Source organism: Actinia tenebrosa, unplaced genomic scaffold, assembly GCF_029948245.1.
Source record: "Actinia tenebrosa isolate PJP-AT-01 unplaced genomic scaffold, QUT_ActTen_1.0 PGA_scaffold9__36_contigs__length_13948895, whole genome shotgun sequence".
NCBI lineage: Eukaryota > Metazoa > Cnidaria > Anthozoa > Actiniaria > Actiniidae > Actinia > Actinia tenebrosa.
This window is the reverse complement of record NW_028292586.1, coordinates 11589656-11608943: the sequence shown is the minus strand read 5'-3', so window position 1 is coordinate 11608943 and position 19288 is coordinate 11589656. Positions and strand designations below refer to the sequence as shown.

General features: G+C 37.3%; 3 protein-coding genes across 4 annotated transcripts; 2 read left to right on the top strand and 1 right to left on the bottom strand.

Moving 5' to 3' along the window:
• Positions 1-4174: 4174 nt before the first annotated feature.
• LOC148904839 (uncharacterized) lies at positions 4175-4834 on the bottom strand. The gene is made up of 2 exons (XM_089024533.1): positions 4701-4834; positions 4175-4532 (listed from the first exon to the last, which is right to left on the bottom strand). Exons 1-2 carry the CDS (start codon positions 4832-4834, stop codon positions 4175-4177), a joined length of 492 nt encoding a protein of 163 aa, XP_088880659.1.
• Positions 4835-7210: 2376 nt separating this feature from the next.
• On the top strand, positions 7211-8314 carry LOC116288346 (uncharacterized). The gene is made up of 2 exons (XM_031695114.2): positions 7211-7471; positions 8082-8314. The coding sequence occupies exons 1-2, from the start codon at positions 7273-7275 to the stop codon at positions 8246-8248; spliced, it is 366 nt and encodes a 121-aa protein (XP_031550974.1). The 5' UTR covers positions 7211-7272; the 3' UTR covers positions 8249-8314.
• Positions 8315-9721: 1407 nt separating this feature from the next.
• Positions 9722-18263, top strand: LOC116288348 (uncharacterized). Of its 2 annotated transcripts, none has more exons than XM_031695117.2 (2): positions 9722-9850; positions 17576-18263. In XM_031695117.2, the coding sequence occupies exons 1-2, from the start codon at positions 9830-9832 to the stop codon at positions 18002-18004; spliced, it is 450 nt and encodes a 149-aa protein (XP_031550977.1). In that variant the 5' UTR covers positions 9722-9829; the 3' UTR covers positions 18005-18263. The 2 variants fall into 2 exon arrangements, with proteins under 2 accessions (XP_031550977.1, XP_031550976.1); XM_031695116.1 differs by lacking the exon at positions 9722-9850 and adding an exon at positions 15349-15502.
• The last annotated feature ends 1025 nt before the right edge of the window (positions 18264-19288 follow it).

Here is a 19288-nt window from a genome sequence, read left to right as displayed (position 1 = left end):
CATATAGTACAATGTTTGTACAACTGTACATTACCAGAGAATGACAAAAGAGCTAGAACAATTATTTTAGAAGAAGAAAATTACTATATTAGTGAGGAGGAATTGCTGTTTTACCTCCTGTATAGAAGTGATCGCGCAAATAAACAATGTTTGCCGAGATTAGTGGTACCACAAATTTTAAAACATGAAATCCTAGTACATTGTCCTGACATTCCGCGGGCGGGACATCTAGGTATACAGAAAATATATGATAAGATTAAGACAAGATATTTTTGGAAGAATATGCATGGAGATTTGCGAGGCTTGGGTAAGAACGAGTACCGAGTGTTCAATGAAACTAAACTCGAGACCGTGGCCCACAGCCCCATTTCTTCCACTTCCTGTAGAAGCAGCATTTAGTCGTGCAGCAATCGATTGTCTTGGACCACTTCCAGGATGCCATTCATGCAATAGGTATATATTAGCCATTACAGACTACCTGACAAGATGGCCCGAAGCTTTCGCATTGCTGACTATTGATGCGCCGACAATAGCGCGAACTTTCTTAGATGAGATAGTAGCGCGTCATGGTTGTCCGCGCACGTTATTAAGTGACAGAGGAAGTAACTTCCTCTCGAAGTTAGTAAGAGAAGTTTGTGGACTTCTGGATTGTAAGAAAGTCCAAACTTCAAGTTATCACCCCGCATGTAACGGGTTAGTTGAGCATTTTATTTCGGTTCTAGCTATAAAGTCTCCCTGTGTATGTCAGTGAAAATTAGAAGGATTGAGATGTTTTTATACCCAACGTACTCTTTGGATATCGCACTTCGCCTGCGGTAGCCTAAGGTGAATTGCCTTTCTATGTCTTGCCTCGTCAAGAACCCCCTTTGACGTTAGATGTTGCATTATTGCCACGTATCATTAGAACGTGATAGTTATTTAAGAACTTCTTTTGAATTTGAAACCAGACTAACATCCACCACGATTTGTCCACGTGCTTATTAGCAATCACTTCGAATTTGTAAACAATGGGCAGTGGCTAAATGTAAGAACATAAGTCCCGAAGAGAAAAACTGGCTTAAGAAACTATCTCGTGCTAAAAGGAGCGCATGGGCTTGTCATAGTGGATTGCTTGGACTAATCAGAAAAATTTATACTTCCTTCGGAGGTTCATGCAACTCGGATAATCTAGTTGGTCTGAAACGTACACTTATCGATCTTACAAATGCTTTAGAAGACGAACGAACACTTATAACTACAGTTAACGGCAAAACTGTTCAGCTTTTAAAGGTGACCGATAAGCTAACGTCGCGGATCAACACAGTCGCTACTGCTATTGCAGATATTGACTCCACACTTGTCAAATGGAAAAAAGAAATTAACAAATTTGGCAAAACTGAACAATGTCATTATGATTCCTTATTGGATTTTACATCGAAATTTTCTTTCGAAACCTCAAACATTTTTAATTCCTTGTTACGCTTTATTGAAATCCAAGATGTGCTTAACCAGTTTGCTAGAATCCAAGGTAGAGAGTTAATAGGAATTAATGATTTGCCAGAAACGTTGACTTCTGCTTTGACTTCTCAGTTACAAAAACAAAGAGAATTTCGTTTTACGGCTAAGGCTTTGGCTGATGGTTTTCCGATCTTAATGAACCCGTTGACACAATATGAACATCTCTATGTTCACACATTTCACTCCATACTCTTGTAACTTTGCCGCGTATTACTTCCAAAAGTGCATTTTGTACTGTTGAGTATCTAATCCCTTTTGCTTATCAAATTAACAAACTTTGCTATACTGGACCATTAACCCGTAATGACTTTAAAATTCTTATTTCTTACTAACTCTAAAATAGTAATCAAATCTGACGCGCTTGCTAAATGCTTTAGTCATCATGGCACTTTGGTTTGTCCCGATTCTGTGACACGACGCTCGCAGGATGTATCTTGGCTTGGTTTACCATGGACGCCTGCTTCCACTGTTACCTTCCCACGATCACACTCACTATCTCCTTGTGAAGACACTGATCACTTGTATCACCTTGGTGGACGATACTTCCTATCTACTAAAGCACAGACCATCAAATTGAACAGTCAACCTTTCCACATGTCTCCATTGGCGGTTTATCATATTCCATGTAACCATACCTCTGAACAACTACCTACTGGATTTGGTACTTGTCCTGAACACTTGACCTTCAACCTACCCATTTTTCGTAGAAGAAGTGTGAAATATGTACTTTGGAGTCCCACTGACTTCAACAACAATACCATCGATCTACACTACCAATCACTCAAGATACCACCACCCTTAAAACTTAATAAAACCGTACTAAAAGCTCTGGACAAGACCTTCAACAGAATTGACGGAGACCTTGCTGAAAAGTTAAAGAACATTCGCAAATATATCAAACAGATTCATGAAGTTTCAAGTAACCCGTTGGTACTTGTCATTGCTTCCCTAGCCCTGTGCTTCTCATTCATCAATTTGCTGATATTCATTGTACTTGGTTGTTATCATCACCGTAGGAGACAAAATCAACCCGACCTTAACTTAGTTCACTATGTTAAAGTAGCACCCAAAACTGCCAGACCATTGCCACAGACCATGCATGAAAGACAGACCACTGCCAACTATCCCTGAAGAACAGACTCTTCACAAAACTGACACTTGCCCTGATTGTGGAGAAACTGATCATGAAGAGGACACTGAACACTTACAAACCCATAACGTCGAAAACGCCTGATCTCAACGATTCATGAAGAGTATCCTACCACTTGAATTTCAACGACTCATGAAGATTTCAGCCTAGAATTCCACGATTCATGAAGATCAAAACTATGGACCGGACAAGGAACTAAAATGAACTTTGACGATTTTCGTCAACTTATGACTTACAATATATCATAGTATTCTATATTTAATCATTTATTCTTGTGACTTCTAGAACGGCACTAACGTTGTTGATGTTTCGGAATTCATACACGTTAAGAACTTCTAGAGGTATTTTCTCTTATGTTTGAATAATTTATTCTATTAGCTTTAGGGTTTAATTAGGGTTTTTGGCTCATAAATTTTCGGTGTTGGGATCATATCTAAACAAAACAAAACAAAACAAAAAAAGGATTATCATACTCAAAAGAATTTCATATTTATCGACATTTATTCGCATTTATTCTAAATTACTTAACTAGCTTTCAAATTTCTAAGGTTAACAAATATTTATCGCATTTACTCATTACGGGAATTACAAAAATTAGAGCTACATTGGATTGTTCGCTTAAAATTTCATACTTCTCACGGAGCTCGAAACTTGTCCGGGGAGTATTGTAAGAAGGCCAGAAAAACATCTGATTTGTACTGTACAAGAAATCTAAGATTTCACTTAGGTTTCTATGGTAACAATTTAGCCTTAAGGACGAAGTAACTATTGGAACAAAAGATTTAGGATTAGACCTTTTATGTATAAGACATATGTCTCATGTCTGGTTTTGACCCACTTTGTGAAGTTCGTGATAGAATTTAATGAACTCAGGAAACAAAAGCCATTGTTTGGCGAGTAAATTAAATAATGGTATATCAACGCATTTATCTCTTATCGCCTACCCGAGTGAGACAAAGGATATTATTATATAGATATCGATGAAATATGAAGGTAGTCATGACAACAGTGATATCTTCACATGTGACGGATATGATATCTTCACTGTGTAGAATTTACGAAGGTTTAGGACACCGGATAAGTCCTCGTATTTCGCTCATCGATATCTATATAATAAACAGAATATTACATGACCACTTGGAGATACAAATTTTATCTTCTCGTGTTGAATATCTCTCAGTCGTTCGCTGCGCTCACTCGTGAGAGATACCATCAACACTCGAAGATAAAATTCGTATCTCTGCGCGCCCATGTAATATCCTCCATGTCAAATAAAGGAGACGACTAATGAATTTTTTAACCTTTATTTCAAGAACAAGACAGCGTAAACTACAAAATATTTAGTGCGTATTAATGATGAAAGTCATTTGCAAAACAGAACTGACTTTTTTATCGTGGCAGACTCGAAAACATTGTTCCCTTTGTGAATGAGGGTTTCAGTGTGAGAGAATCAGAGAAACAAAACCAAAAATTCACCCTCTACAACTTATGACTGAAACCGGTATTTCAATATATTGAAGCTGTTGTTTAATACGTATTTTGCAAGAAAAGTAATCTCCGATTACTCAAAGAAGCGCGGCAATGTATAACTATAGGGAGAAAAGCACGAGGGTGCCTCCAACGTTCAGAAATGCAGCGATACGTTTTAAAGAATCCTATGGCGTGTTCCACTTTAATCCGACAGCTAGTGAGCTCCCCGTTTATCTCCTGTAGTCTTGGGTTTCCATTGACTTGGGCTCTTCTTTTAGGTTTAATCAGAGCAGGATGGGGAGGATAACCGTTGTCAGAAATAATATGGCAGCCAGCAGGTAGATCTAGAGCACACTGCGGACCAATCCTTGGCATCATGTTAAATCCATTAGTGTCGTTGAGATGTCCGGGGAATCTAAAAATGTAGGGAATATAAAACTCAGTAATAAATCTAAAGCAAAACCTGGACGCATAGGCTGGCTTCACACCCACCGGACGAATTTTTAATCGTTCACTTTTATGATATTTCAGCAATAAATATCATTTCCAAGTTTACCAAAATAAAACAGTAGTAAGTACTTACGCAGCCGAACAATGAACTATTATCCCATCTGGAGTAACGATAATGTGGCTTGACATGAAGTGTTTCTTTTTGTCGCCTCTATAAAACATTGCCTGTCGTTGAGATGGTCGTCCATATTGGATGAGTCGTTGCATCAATTATCCCAACACAGGACGGAATTTTTTTCCAGTGCCCCAGCCAACCTCTCCACTCTGCTAAAGCTGGCCAAACGACTTGTCGCGAATATTTCTCAAGTAGAAGAGGAACTATTTCTTGTATTGTTTTGCTTACATATGTAATGTCCACTTTAAACATCATGGACAGGGTTTGCATTCTAAGATATCTTCTCAGCCAAATAAACACTAGGAGGAGTCGGTTTGTAATATTCAATCTTTGAACTCGTATCCTGCGACGGACTCTGTTGCGACGGTATGTCCTGTCGTGCAATATTATTGACATTCGCGTGTCCACAACGACCTCACCAAATGTCTGAAGTGTCTCGCCAGTTAGATACCAAAATTTAATGGGAAAGCTAGCAATGTAATGGTAATAGTCACGGCTTCCATTAGGTTCTGCGATTCCTGTAAGGCCAATTCGATCAATGACATCATTTGTTTTACACATGTCCAAAACGCAAATAATACATATCAAGACGAAGAAGATTTGACTGAAAAGATTAAACGGGAAAGCTGGGAAGTCATTCTCGGCATCTCGAAGCTTTAAAAATTGGAGGAGAACAAAGTAAGCAAGGATGAAGAACGTTGGCAAAACCGGAGGCGGCATCTTGTTTAGAGCGGTTGTTGAGAATTAGCTTTTCAGAAGATACAGCGTAGTATTCACGAGATTTTATGCAATTCTGCTATCGTGTGTGCCAAAAATGCATAGGTAAGAGCATTGTATCGTGCTTGATGACAATAGCGTGAATCTACAATCGAGTAATTTCTCGGCTTCGGATATTTAACCTTGGCAAGAAATAATTAGCACATTATATTGTTCAAAGGTTATAATGTAGTTTTTGAACAAGTTGTCACCTCGTGCATGAAGCTCGCTTTAATGCATGACACAAGAAGGGACGAGAAATAGTGCGAAAAAGATCTGATGCTGACGCAGGTAAGACTTTGTCAAAGGAGGTTCATATTTTGTAATGACCCCATACTCAGCATCATTAAGGCATGGCTCTCCGATGAAAAACTGTTTAGCTATATCATAGCCAGTTTTCTACGAATCTTACCCAAACTTGGCAAGTTAATGTCTTTTGTGAAAAGAAGGAACCTTAAAGCCTTGGTTGCCATGGAAACTAAGTCACGTGACAACCAGATCGCCATCTTGGATTTTTTAAACAAGCCTTTTGAAGTCCTATTGAAACTACTTCAAAAGTCCTGAAAATCCATATTCCTTTTTATATTTGCATAGCCTATATGGATCTAATTGGATATCTTGGAAATTATATTAAGTTTAATTTTTAGAATATTTTCTATTTTTTCCAAAAAATTGAAAATATTCTAAAAATTAAACTTAATATAATTTCCAAGACATCCAATTAGATCCATATAGGCTATGCAAATATAAAAAGGAATATGGATTTTCAGGACTTTTGAAGTAGTTTCAATAGGACTTCAAAAGGCTTGTTTAAAAAGTCCAAAATGGCGGCCTTGTGGTCACGTGACATTGTTTCCATGGTAACACATATGTGGTAATTGCTTGCCTTGAAGAATTACTACTACGAGCCAAAATTGGGAAAATTCATTATAAACTGTCAAAGATATGAATAAATATTAACTGATTTTCCATCATTTCCTCAAAAGAGCCATGCCTTATAAATGGTGCTGAGTAATAGGGGGTGTAATTGTTTACACAGCTTTTAGGATATGATTGAGCAGATTTGTCTTTGCATTTCTCTGTTTTGTGCAATATATGAAAGAAACTACACATTTTTTTCAAGTGTAAGTGTGAGAGGCTCGAAGGTATGTTCACACTTAATTCTGTATAAATACAGCCTGGAGTTCATGTGTGTGGTTGAAGTTTCTTGGCTCCATGGAAGGAAGAAACATATTTCTCGAAGCTGCTTTTGCGGGAGAGCCTGTAGTGAATCCAGAAGACCAAGGAGACAAAGAGTTGGAAAGGCTGGAAAGGATTTTCTTTACGCCAAAAACCAGGCAAAAGCGAAAAGCAGACCGCGATAAAGGCAAGTCTAGCAAATCTGAAATAAAATCCAAAAACAGAAACCTCGAGCTACAGCTGGTAAGGGAAGCAGTGAGCAAAGTTGGATGTCTTCCCAAACGAGTACTTAGTTACTTTGAGCTTATGGCCGACCAGCTCGGTCCTGTCGAAAAGGCCTACTATACATCCATTGGCAAGGGAACAGGGCCAACTAAACAGACGGCACTTAGGCGAATAGGAAGAAAAATAAAAGAATGGCAAGTTTCGGGGTAATTTCTTGATATACCAATTGATCATTCTGACTATAAATTCTTATTACTTTTAGTATTAATGTAGCTAATGAACTTGGTTTTTCCTTTTTTAGCAACGACAAACCATCAGTAAAAGACCCGGAGGATGTATACGAGAGTAGTGTAGTGAAGAATCTTCGCCGATGGACATCAAAAACGATGCAAAGTGTACCTCGAAAAGAAAAGCAGACTATGGAAGGGACGGCCTTTATCTTGTTGGGGAAGATGAAAAAAGTAAAGCCTCTGATGCCAGAAAGTACACGGAGACCACAACCAAAACGGAAAGTTCAAGATTTCTTAGTGAATTTGAAGAGGATGAATTGATTGCAGAGGAGGAAAAAGGTGAGATGCTATCCATCAGTTTCATTGCCGTCATCGATATTATGTTCTTACGTAAGGCTTCAAAATAAGCACGAGGGAGTACGGCTCTTTTGAGTAATTTTCGGGTTGGGGTTGTGGGTCAGACCTAAGGTTATTTTTTATATATTCTTGCCTATACCATCTAAGGCTGAGTGAAAAGATTTAAGGCTAAATTATAAATTTTGGGTCCATACCATAGTTCACAAGTTGAAACTTCGGGGTTATAATAATTTCGGGTAATGGCTAGTTGGCACGTAACACTCGTCGGGTATCTTTTCGGGTGTACAAACTGGAGTTTTTCGGCGTTTCCTGGTATCTTTTAGGGTATCGAAGTAAGACTCATAACTGACTCATCATCAAACGCAAAATTTAACAGCCATTTTGTAATTTGTATGATGGTATTTCCTATGGGTTAACATTCTCCCGAAGTCATTTTCTATATGCTGAGTAGATTTCCTGAGTAGAGTTCTGAAGCTTTTTACGAGCATATCCAATATTTAATTTGTAGCCCCAATCCAACGACTCAACCCGCATTCATCGCACGCAGTGTTATTCATTTAAACGTGGTGTATTCTTGTCCCTATTCTTACAGTTGGAAAGGGAACAGAGAAGAAGGAAAAGAAGAAAAAGAAGAAAGATCAACTAGATGAGCTTATGGCAATGATGCCTACAATGACGGAGGCTGTAACCAAGGCGGCAAAGGCACATGAAAAAGCCGTTTCAAAGTGGCGAGGGTTGTCGATCTCTGACTCTGATTAGCGAGTTGGATGATACTATATATTGACGTGTTATTGTTCACAATAAAGTTTTTCTGTTCTCTTTGTTTGCCTGGCGTAATAGTGTCATTTTAAGTGTTCATATTTTCCTCACCATTTATTTCTAACATTAGAGTTCACGCACTAAACCCGTGAAACAAATACTAACTTTAAACAATATAAAACTATGATTAAACAAAAGAAAACAAAAGATTCGGTATGAATTAGTACTAATTAGCACTATCTATTGTTCACGGGTTTAGTGCGTGCACACTATCATCGATGATAATTTTATCATCCATGATATAATTTGCTAACTGGAGCGTTTATCCGCCAACGGGAGCTGCCTTGATCCCTTGGAACTTTAAACTGAGAAACCTTAGCATAATGCAATTGATCATGACATGTATTAGAATATAATAACTACGAACAACTAAACAAAATCGTGAAAGAACACAAGAAAATCATAATATTTTTATTATTGGTATTTTTCGTCGCTTGGGAAAATAAACCTTCAGAAGACACTAATTCCATAGTTTTCTTTCGTGCTTGTTTGTCTTTTCACTTTCTGTGCATGCATGTTCAGGGGATCCAGTAAAATCGTTCTACTGCGACGCGTGTATGCATAACAATAGATGACTTAAGTGGGTCAAAACCAGACATGAGACAAATGTCCTATACATAAAAGGTTTATTGTTGACCTTGTAAAACACCTTCCTAACAAAGGTCACTAATTGAATTCTATACACCGGATAATGAAAGGTTCTTCTTATTTATTCAATAATCTGGACTTGGACCTTTTGACTTTCAGCTGTTCACAAAACCAGTTTAGTAAGACTTGCGCAGAAAAGACTTCCTAAGGACACGTATATTTTTGGCGTCCTTCATTATAGTTGTTTACTCATAAATTTTTAGTTAAGAATTATTCCCTTATTGTTGATATAAGCTTTGGTTTACTTAGAATAGTATGTTTTGACTTAGAAACACAAGCGACCGTCATCGACGCTTTATTCAGTTAATCCTTTTCTAAAGACCCTTTTTAAGATTAAGGTTCTTAGGTCAATAAGGCCAATATTCCTGTAGCTCAGTACTTTCACTGGAAACCAGACTCAAACCAGTTTTCATAATTAATTCTACAATCATGCTAATTTCTTCTATAAATATAGGTTAGTTTCAGATAGTTAGTTAGAGAAAAGAGAAAGAGAGATAGAGATTCGTTAGTCGTGAAAAAGTCTTGTAACTACTAAGACTTGTGAGCGTCAATAAAGATCCCGTGGAAACTCTAACCATAGTCTCCCCGACTTCCAAATACGATAATTAATCACAGCTTTATGGTTGCTATTAGAGGAAATCAAATGAGACGACTTGAAATTTGGGGTTTTCCCTAAGCTGTAAGAGAGTGAATGCCTTACGTATTCGATAGTAATTGGTCGAAAACAAATCGTGAACTAGCTACAATGAATGACGTTTATGATCTGTTGGATCTCATTTTCACATTATATTAACCCTACTCGTCTTTCATGAGACTCATACAGTGCTGATACTACCAAACTGACGAGTTGAAATACTATACTCCACAATCAACATGAACACTTTTATCATTCTGGTAAGTACGATTTTTTTAGTATCATATAACGATTATTTGTGATTTATTTTATTTTATTTTATTTGTTTTTTGTAAAGTTTATTGGATGATTATTGAGTTTCAGTTGTTTTTTTTACCTTTTTAAGTAAGATTGGATCATCAATCAATCAGCTGAGTATCTGTTAGATATTTCTTTATTAGTTTTCAATTAAAAAATACAGAACCATTCAGCTAGGTAACATACAGCTATTTCCAAAAACGTTGGAGTGGCGAACAACGATAGGTAATAATAAGTGATTGGCGATATAAGTGATAGGAGATAGGTCTAGAAATAATGCAACTAGTTGGTTATACTAAACAAGTTTGAGATAAGATCTAACAAAACAGTTTGAAACATTACTTTCCCCCTCAAGTAAGAAAGATGCTTAACGCCGGTAAATGCGCTGGGACCCCTTTTTTAGATTCAAGCTTCTTACTTGGGTGATTAAATAGGCAGACACAATTTAAGAAGATGGTTCGCAATTTGTAGGCTCCATTCTTAAGAACTGACGCGTACCGTCTGAAAACTGGTCTCTCGTGCCGATCTGTTCGACCTTATAATGCAGGCGCACTTATTCACCCCACAGTAAGTTTGATAACGACAGGGAGGGAGACTGCTTTAGACTACGCAGTCAAGGTTTTTTCTCAGTATTAGGTCTTTGTCTGTCTGTTATCTTTGTACTAGTTCTTATGACGCCACATGTACTTTGAGTACGTAACGCACGCTCCATTTGATAATGGGATACTTTTCCCTTGTTATACATCATAAGTCCTTAAAACGAGGAGTAAGGTTTTTTCCATTTGTCATTCCCTAGATCATCATTTTTTTGTTTAACGGTTGCACATGGCAAGCAATCAGGAGCCAGTATGACATGATTTTATATCTCATTTGCAATGCTCAAAATTATGGAATATTTATTCAACAGATACTACTTTTCGCATACAACCAAATAATGAACACAGAAGGAAGATCCAGAAGCAGAAGTTCGATGAATTCATTAAAAACATGCCTGGGAATGCCTCAGAGCAAGTCTGCCTCTAAACGAGCCATTCTCGACTACATCCGCCAGAACTACGCCATAGTCCCTCTTTCGCATTCAACAAGTTCCCAACAAATCAATGCCTCAAAAATACCAAGGAGAGTCCCAAGAACTCTAGTCCCTGGTAGATTTTGTCCCTACACGATAAAGAGCGAAGATGTCCTCAACAGAATACCGAGATTTTTAGTCTACGCATCTTGTACAGAGGAGATCTGTAACCCAGCATTATGCAGCCCTGTTATGTACAGTCATAAAGTTTTGATTCAGAAATGTGATGGGGTGTGGGAATGGAGCGAGAAGACCCTTCCTGTGGCTTTCGTTCGAGTGGTTTAGAAGCATCTATACCTCAGGGTCAAGTAATTCAAGTGGAGCTACAAGACAAGAAAACACAGTTGGTTTTTTTTTTTTTTTAATTAAATGGACTACATCGACGATGCGGCGGCCATCTTGAATCACAAGGCATTCTGGGTAATCCAGGGGACAAATATACAAAGCTTTGCTTTGTCACAATAACGGCGTCGATTGACATTTACGGTTCATAAAAAAGCAATTTGACAAGAGCTGAATTTGAAATAATGAACAGTTCCACAACTGTGGAAATTCTGAAATATCGAGGGGTCATCATTTCAGCATCATTGTTGTTGTTGTTGTTTTTGCCTTCTGAACGACCTATAATGCCTTGCGATTTAAGATGGCCGCCACATCGTCGATGTAGTCCATTAGGTGAAGGTTTTGTTGCATGTTATATTTTGCATGTTGAATTATATTATTTTAATATGTAAATAACGTCAGCACAGAAGAAATTATTCCGGGGACAAACGTGCGGACAGATTTATTGGGGAAAATTCATATCGCCGTGCGACCTTTCGCTGATGGTATTCACATCGCCCATAGTGCAATTCGGGCTCGACATGTAGCATCCAGCTGATCTGAGGGAAAATGTTAGCCAATCAGAATCGAGAAAATTTGCAAAACTAAGGTGTCACTTTTCCTCTTGAAATTATTGATTCCCAGGTGAACAAATTGGGGATTGGGGGGGGGGGGGGGGGGGGGGGGGAGCGTTGCTAATATTAAAGAGATTGATAACAGTAACACAATATCCAATGAGTTTTAAATATTTTTATTGCAATGGTGGACAGGTTTTCATTTTTCGCTGTTCAATTTTTCACAGGCTTCACGACACCTTCGTTTTGCAGTGATGTCATTTCTACGTCACATTTTCAGATCAGCAGCATGCAACAAAAACTTTACTAATCGTTGTTTGAAATAGAGTGTATAAATATAATGCATATATTAAAAAAATGTGTAAGCAAAATCCCAGACAAAATCATTGTACTTTGTAAATGAATCTCGTAAAAGAATCGCATTCGATAGCAATTCGTAAATTATATTTGTTACGATTTGTATATATTTGCATATAATAACTCTAGTGGAGTTTAAACTATATTATTACCTATACAAGGTTTAAATTAAACGTTCAAATAAAAGCGTATTGAAAACCTTCCGTGTCAAATGTCTTGGATTTTTGGTTCGAATGGTCTCATTGGCTAGATATGGCTAGCTTGATATTACTCAATTCAAAAAAGTTAATGAAAAAAATGAATGATGAAGAGAAGCATGGGTGGCGTGCAAGCTAAAGCGCCGCAACTCACCAATGCGACCCGGGTTCGTATGTGAGTTGAACTCTTTATTGGTTTTCTCTTGTGCTTCGAGGGTTTTTCCTCAGATTTCTCCGGTTTTACCTCTCTCCACAAAAATCTACTTCTAAATTCTAATTCGATCTACTGGCTGCCTTAACAATCAAGTTGCATTAAGCCGTCCATCCAGGAGTGGTAAACACATCATTAGAATACTTTGGAACGAGACTGAAGCGGCTGCGAGAGAGACTACTCATAGGAATCCGTGACAATATAGATCAGATATACCAATCAAACACATACCGACCATGCAACTTTACTGATACGGGTTCTGTTAGAAGTTCTGTACTAACTAACCACCAAAAAGAGAAAACAAGCAAACCGGGGGGTGGGAAGGGAAGGGGAGGGGGAAGGGAGGGGGGGGGGGGGGAGGGGGTGGAGGAAGAAAAGAAGAAGAAATGAAGAAGAAGAAATGAAGAAGAAGAAATGAAGAAGAAGAAGAAGGAGAAGAAGGAGAAGAAGGAGAAGAAGAAGAAGAAGAAGAAGAAGAAGAAGAAGAAGAAGAAGAAGAAGAAGAAGAAGAAGAGAAGATGATGATGAAGAGGAGCAATTAATACAAGTACAATCAAAATTCAAAGACACATCGCGAATAAAAAAGACTATTTGAGGGATAGGGAATCAAGGGTGGTGTAGCGTGGTATAACTACCCCTTCTAACTCATTCTGTGTGGTTTCAGGTTCAATTTACACAAATTCGAAATATGGCGACCAATTTAGTGAAATAAATTAGAAACTTAAAGGAAGACTTCTTCTCGAAAACCGACTATTAACAGTGGCAATTTTCTTGACACTTGGAAAGAACAACAACAATAACAACAATATTAACAACAACATTAACAACAACATTTACAACAAATTAATAACAAGTGCATAAATAGTTGATAGAAATCTCTGGGGATTAGTTTTCTGGCCAACTGGACGTTGTGTACCTGCTGTTAAGGTGGGATCAACGCCCACAGCCATTATATATTTTGTATATGTATGCCATGTCAAATCTAGAAGGAAAAAAAATGAACTTGATTATCGTCGACGAATTTTTCTGAGTTTTCTGGAGTCTCTCCATCAACGTGAGCAAATTTCCTGACCCCATGGTCCCTTGGGGTCAAGGTCGAAAAGCGGTATTCCTGACGAAGCTGGAAGTCGAAAACTAAGAGAAGAAAAAGAACAAGAAGACAGGAAGAAGAACAAGAAGAAGAACAAGATCAAGAAGAAAACTCTTTGACAACATTTCATAGATCAGTTTTAAACCAGTGTTTTCTACACATGATGAACACTGATCGTACAAGTAGTAACGTTTCTTGGAAGTAAACCGTTACAATGTTGCAATGCATATACGTACTGCCGTAACTCAAGAACGACAACTTAGTGCGGGAAACGACAATTCTACGTAAAATGCGCTATCTTGTTTTTTCCATTGCTCCACTTTACTTTACCTTGCTTTGCTTTGCTTCGCTTTACCCCATAACAAAAGAAGAAAAAAAAAAAAAAAAAAAAAAAAAAAAAAGAAACTATTATAGAAAGAAAAAGCTTTTCTTGAAAATCTACTAAGAATATATATATCATATAAGTACAAATATGTGTAATGTCGGCTCGTGCAGTATAGTAGTAAGTTATGTGTGCGTGAACTGTAAGGGCGACCGAAATCAAATGATTCATTTCATTAACAAAGTTATACGTATGATTTACAGAAGTGAGGGAAAATAAATAGAGTTTTAAACAAATAATAGTTGCACGACTTTTAAAAGCCCTTTAAATAGTTAATAACTTTTAAATGCCTGTTAAATAGTTGTTTAAAAAAAACGAACTTCAACCTCCGGATGAAGACGGGAAATGGAATTCTTCGTACGACTTTACTCATGGAAGGGTAATGCCTCCCCCACAGCAGTTCTTATAGTGTCGTTGTCGTCAAGAAACGAATGCGCACATGCGGAGGGAACGTTGTGTGACGGCACTAAAAATGGATGCAAAGGAGACTAGGAAGAGTATAAAGAATAAATAAAATAAAAAAGGAAAAAGAGAAACACGATTGAAAAAAAAAAAAAAAAAAAAAAAAAAAAAAAAAGAAAAGGAAAGAGAAAAGAATAGGAAAACGCAAAGAAAAACTCATCAAAGAGATGAAAAAGTTAAACATTGCCTATTTTTTTTTTTTTTTTAATGGTAAGTTGCATTACGAAATCTTTTACAGAACGCGCAGTTATTACGAAATGAAATCATTGAGATTGTTCCTGCATCTAGTTTAAAGCTTAAAAAAACATTTAAAAATATTTGCCTCACATTACGAATATTAGACTTGCGGAACAAATCACCAAAAAGCTTTTCCAGCTGATGGAAACACAGACACTGCGAAGCCACTATCCCGAGCTAAAAATTGCAAGTTGTTCCTGTAATTCCTAGAAAAAAGCACATACGCGGCCTTAAGTTACACGACCTTGATATATTAACATAATGAGCTCTCCTACCGCACTGTATTAAAATTATATCGAACAATCCAGAATTTTAAAAAACGTTGTCCATTCTGAGCTCTGATTGGACGGTGCTTCTACATACCATCGTGCAACCGGAAACCACACGGAGAGAAAGTCCTTCATTTGGATGCACTATGATCTATGGTACATTAATACGTCAATTATTTTTAGTTTAAATATTACCTATTAGGTGTATTCATGGCAACGGAACTTAATGCTAGTAGAGGCTTCCTCCGCTCTGTAACGTGGGACATTTATCACTTGCATCATTGCAATTTATTTGTTTTAGCGGGATTCTTTCCTCGTGAGAAAATGACAAGAAAAAGGTATAAAAAGACGGGCACAGAGGTGACTTTTGAGTGACTTCCAAGCCGAAAGCAGTGTTCATATATTAAGGTTCCATAGCATTAATATGATACTACCATTGTTAGCGGTGAGTTTTCTCAAAGATAATATTTTATCAATTATGAATGAGACTATCAGATGGAAGCATATGCAGCGATCATTTGTACGTAATAATGACTTTATTTATTAGAGTTTTGGGAGTTTCGAGCCGGAATGACCACTGATTTCAATCCATTCTTTGTCATCCTACTTCTTATCTCTAGTTTAGCCGAGAACCTGTCAGTTAGCTGTCAGTTAGCTGTCAGTTAGCTTTTTTTATTTTTATTTATTTATTCATTATATACTAACGTTTCCTAGGTCATGCTACAACCATGATCTTCTTCTAATTTTACTAATCAAAAAAAAATTATTCTAAAAATTTAAAAAATCTGTAAGACTTATTAATGCCTAGATCAGAGAGTATATATTACTTTTTAGCATAGGATTTGGTTTGACAAAAAGGTTTTCTATTTTTTTCATATAAAGGGACTCTCTTTCGTTCCTCGTAGGGTCATAGCCCGGTTGGTTTACAGTTTTGACACTTGGACTTAACGCTCAAATTTGAGGCAAACATGGAAAAAAAGTCTTATTTTACCATTAAATTATATATAAATTCCTCGTTACTGAGTTAGATTTTATTTTACGAAAATATTTTTGATTTTCGAAAAGAAAAATGTGCTAGCACAGGAAGCCCAAGCAAAAAAGGTTTAATTTGAGAAGGACGTAAGCGACTACCAATACAAGAAAAAATATGCAGCTATATGCGGAAACTGTGACCGTAATTATGTTTTTCTGTGCTAAGAATCAATTAATTACCATACAAAATGTTTTTAACCATTGTTGAATTGAATTGTTTATTTTCACAATTTCTTTCATGGAAACCACACGGACTTCTTAAAGTTTTTGCTTGGGGTTCCTGTGGTGCAATGGGATCGTTTAGCAATCAGTGATGTCTTCAGAGACCAAGTGAAATCGTTGTTCAAACAACTTACTACATTTTGAAGAAATTTTGTCATTAGAACTAAATTACGAAAATTTGTTTTTACGCTGAAGCATTATTATAAAGTCAAAATGCATAACTGTTTCCGATGATATGGGGTACAGACTGTTGCCCGATATATCAGTTATTATGATGAAATAATAGCCTTACCTTTGCCTCACAGCTTGTTTTAATCTTTCTTGAGAGTTTTAGTAGCTAAGATGACCGATTTATTCGACATCAACTTTCAACTCTTTTCAGCTTTCACTTTTCGGTTCGGTTACACTCATACGTTTTGGAAACGAAAACCGTTATGATAATGCGAGAAATTTTAAAGACCATAGACAGATGCATTTGCACAGGTTAAGCTTCGTTTAAAAATATTTTAGTTGATAAGGCAGCTATTCACAGACCTTTAGCATTGGGTTTAATGCTAATCTCTAACCGCTAGGAGTCAGGCTCCGAAAAACGCCCGCAAACATTACGCATCAATGAAATTCAATATGGAGGACTTTCAGCAAGTGACAACTTCGTTATAACGCCTTGGTTAATGTCGAAAGTTTGACTGACGTCGAACTGCAGTTTAGATTTAGGGTCTAAAAAGAACGTCATGCTAACAGTTATGGATAATCCGTGAAAAAGAACTGAGATGTAATTAGATTTTTCGAAGCTTCAGCTATTGAGTGTCACGCAAACTTTTGTTTTATGCAATTAAATAATGAAATAACAAAAAACTAATTTTAATCACAAATTTCTGGCATAATAAAGTACTTGTTTATTGAAGTTGTCGTAATAATGGCATTTCTGTATCATACGGGAACTTCGAATTCATGCAGAACTTTAATTGGATCGATCGGTGTCATACGAGCAAGTTCGTCAGCCTTTAGATTTGCTACAAGTCGACTACTCTTCTTCCTCCGACGAAACCTTCCTGTTGCTCTCGCAGGAACACGATTTAAATAAATTAATTAATTTAATTAATTTAATTTAAAAAGTAAAAATAATAATAAACGGGAAGAAAAGAGAAAAAAGGGGAAAAAAGGGGGAAAGAGATATCGAGTTTACAAAATCGAATAGAGGGTCATGAATTAATACAGCGTACATTCTACTATATTGACATTTTATATGTTCTTTAAATCGCAGACGTTTGCTCTGATGTTTGCTTTCGTTCCTGGAAGCGACGAGGCAACAACAGCACCCGTCACGAACTACGCTGCACTGGCCACATGCCTTAAGGTGTCCAGTCCCTTAACAGCCACGGCCACAAAGATTCTAGACCACGTGACTGTTAACCAGTATATCATTGTTCCACCCTCTGGTCTTCTAAGCTCCAACTCAAATAGGCAATCTACGACGACTGTAAGTAGCAAAGGCTGTCCTTTCGTGTGGAGAACAGACTTTGATAACAACAGACGCCCATCTATCTTGCTCAAGGCCGTCTGTCCCACAAGTAACGCAATCTGTACTAAATGTCACGCAATAACCTATGGTCACCGAGTGTTGAAGTATAAATGCAATGCATTATGGGACTGGGCTACAGTGAATCTTCCTGTTGCGTTTGTACGAGTTTGACAGCGGGAAACCGGATCCTGGAATAATCAACGAAAGTTATAGAAACTAAAACATAATGTGAATAATTAATATTTAAAAATGGAACCTGATCTATGCCTGTCTTTGGACTAACTCTATTTAACTCTCATCATGAACTGTCAAATATTTCTGTGCTCTAAAAACATGAATTATTTAAGCTAAAAAATGCAGAATTTTGTGTCCCTACCCGAATTACTATTTCCCTTGATAGAATCAAAATAAATAGATATTATATTCACTAGTAATGGAATATTAGTTGCTTAAGAACAAACCGAGAAATAGACCATTTTCTAATCACAAAATATCGCTGCACTCCTTGATCACAGACTCACTTGGTCGCGCGGGGAATAGAAAACTTTGTACTGAATGTACCTTTGAATAAAGATGGGAGGGAATCATCATTTGTTATTTATTTTAAAACGATCTCCTAGCTGGGTAATTGATGAACGCAATTTTGATAGGTTGGTTGTTGGTTTAACAATAAGTTGCTTCACGCTGTAGACTGAAACATTTATCATCTTCTTCCGTGTTGACCATTCAATTATAATCTATCAATTAGCCAAAGAGGAACTTAATGGATACCTAAGGAGGTATGTATCGTTGATGAAATTCCTGTTTAGGCCCAAGCTATGGGTGACATATAATAAATATATGGTTCTGCACATCTGGATCAGATGACTACGAAAACAGGCGCCCAGTAACGTCTCATATAGAGACCTTGCCACGATTAGTAGAATAAGTAATTATGTTATTATGGATGCATGCAAATGAGATGCAAATGAGACAACAAGCATTGTATCGGCCCGATAGCCTCACTTGTATGATTCTTAAAACAAAAGAATTTTTCACTAAGGGCTCAACTGTTATAACAGCAATTAAATTATCATCCTAGAACCGGTCTAAAAATAACCACATAAATAGCCTTCGCTGGTCACATCAATCGGCCACGCACGTGACAGACAGAGACAGACATGATTGAAATGCTTTAGTCGTATGGCACCTCATGTATGGTACAAACACTTGAATCGCCAAATACATTTATTGGACGACGTTACCACCCTTTGGTTAAGAAAAGTGGGAGAAATGCTAGTCAGTTCACTATTCTTACTGAATAAGTTAGCACGGAGCAGTATAAATTAACTCAACATACATGACTTATTGCAGAACGTCATTTGGAGCTTCGCAAAGCGATTTTTGCCCCACCCACCCTCCCCTAGGACTGGTGGCGCGCGGTGGTGTCCATGTTCATCTTCCTCGCTGTTTACC

Bases quoted from the DNA above. Each gene is read 5' to 3' on its own strand.
- LOC116288348 (XM_031695117.2), top strand. From the start codon at position 9,830: ATGAACACTTTTATCATTCTG. The intron at 9,851-17,575 runs GTAAGTACGATT...TTTAAATCGCAG, and splicing joins TGAACACTTTTATCATTCTG to ACGTTTGCTCTGATGTTTGC.
- LOC116288346 (XM_031695114.2), top strand. From the start codon at position 7,273: ATGGACATCAAAAACGATGCAAAGTGTACCTCGAAAAGAAAAGCAGAC. The intron at 7,472-8,081 runs GTGAGATGCTAT...CTATTCTTACAG, and splicing joins GATTGCAGAGGAGGAAAAAG to TTGGAAAGGGAACAGAGAAG.
- LOC148904839 (XM_089024533.1), bottom strand. From the start codon at position 4,834: ATGCAACGACTCATCCAATATGGACGACCATCTCAACGACAGGCAATG. The intron at 4,533-4,700 runs GTAAGTACTTAC...CTACATTTTTAG, and splicing joins ATAGTTCATTGTTCGGCTGC to ATTCCCCGGACATCTCAACG.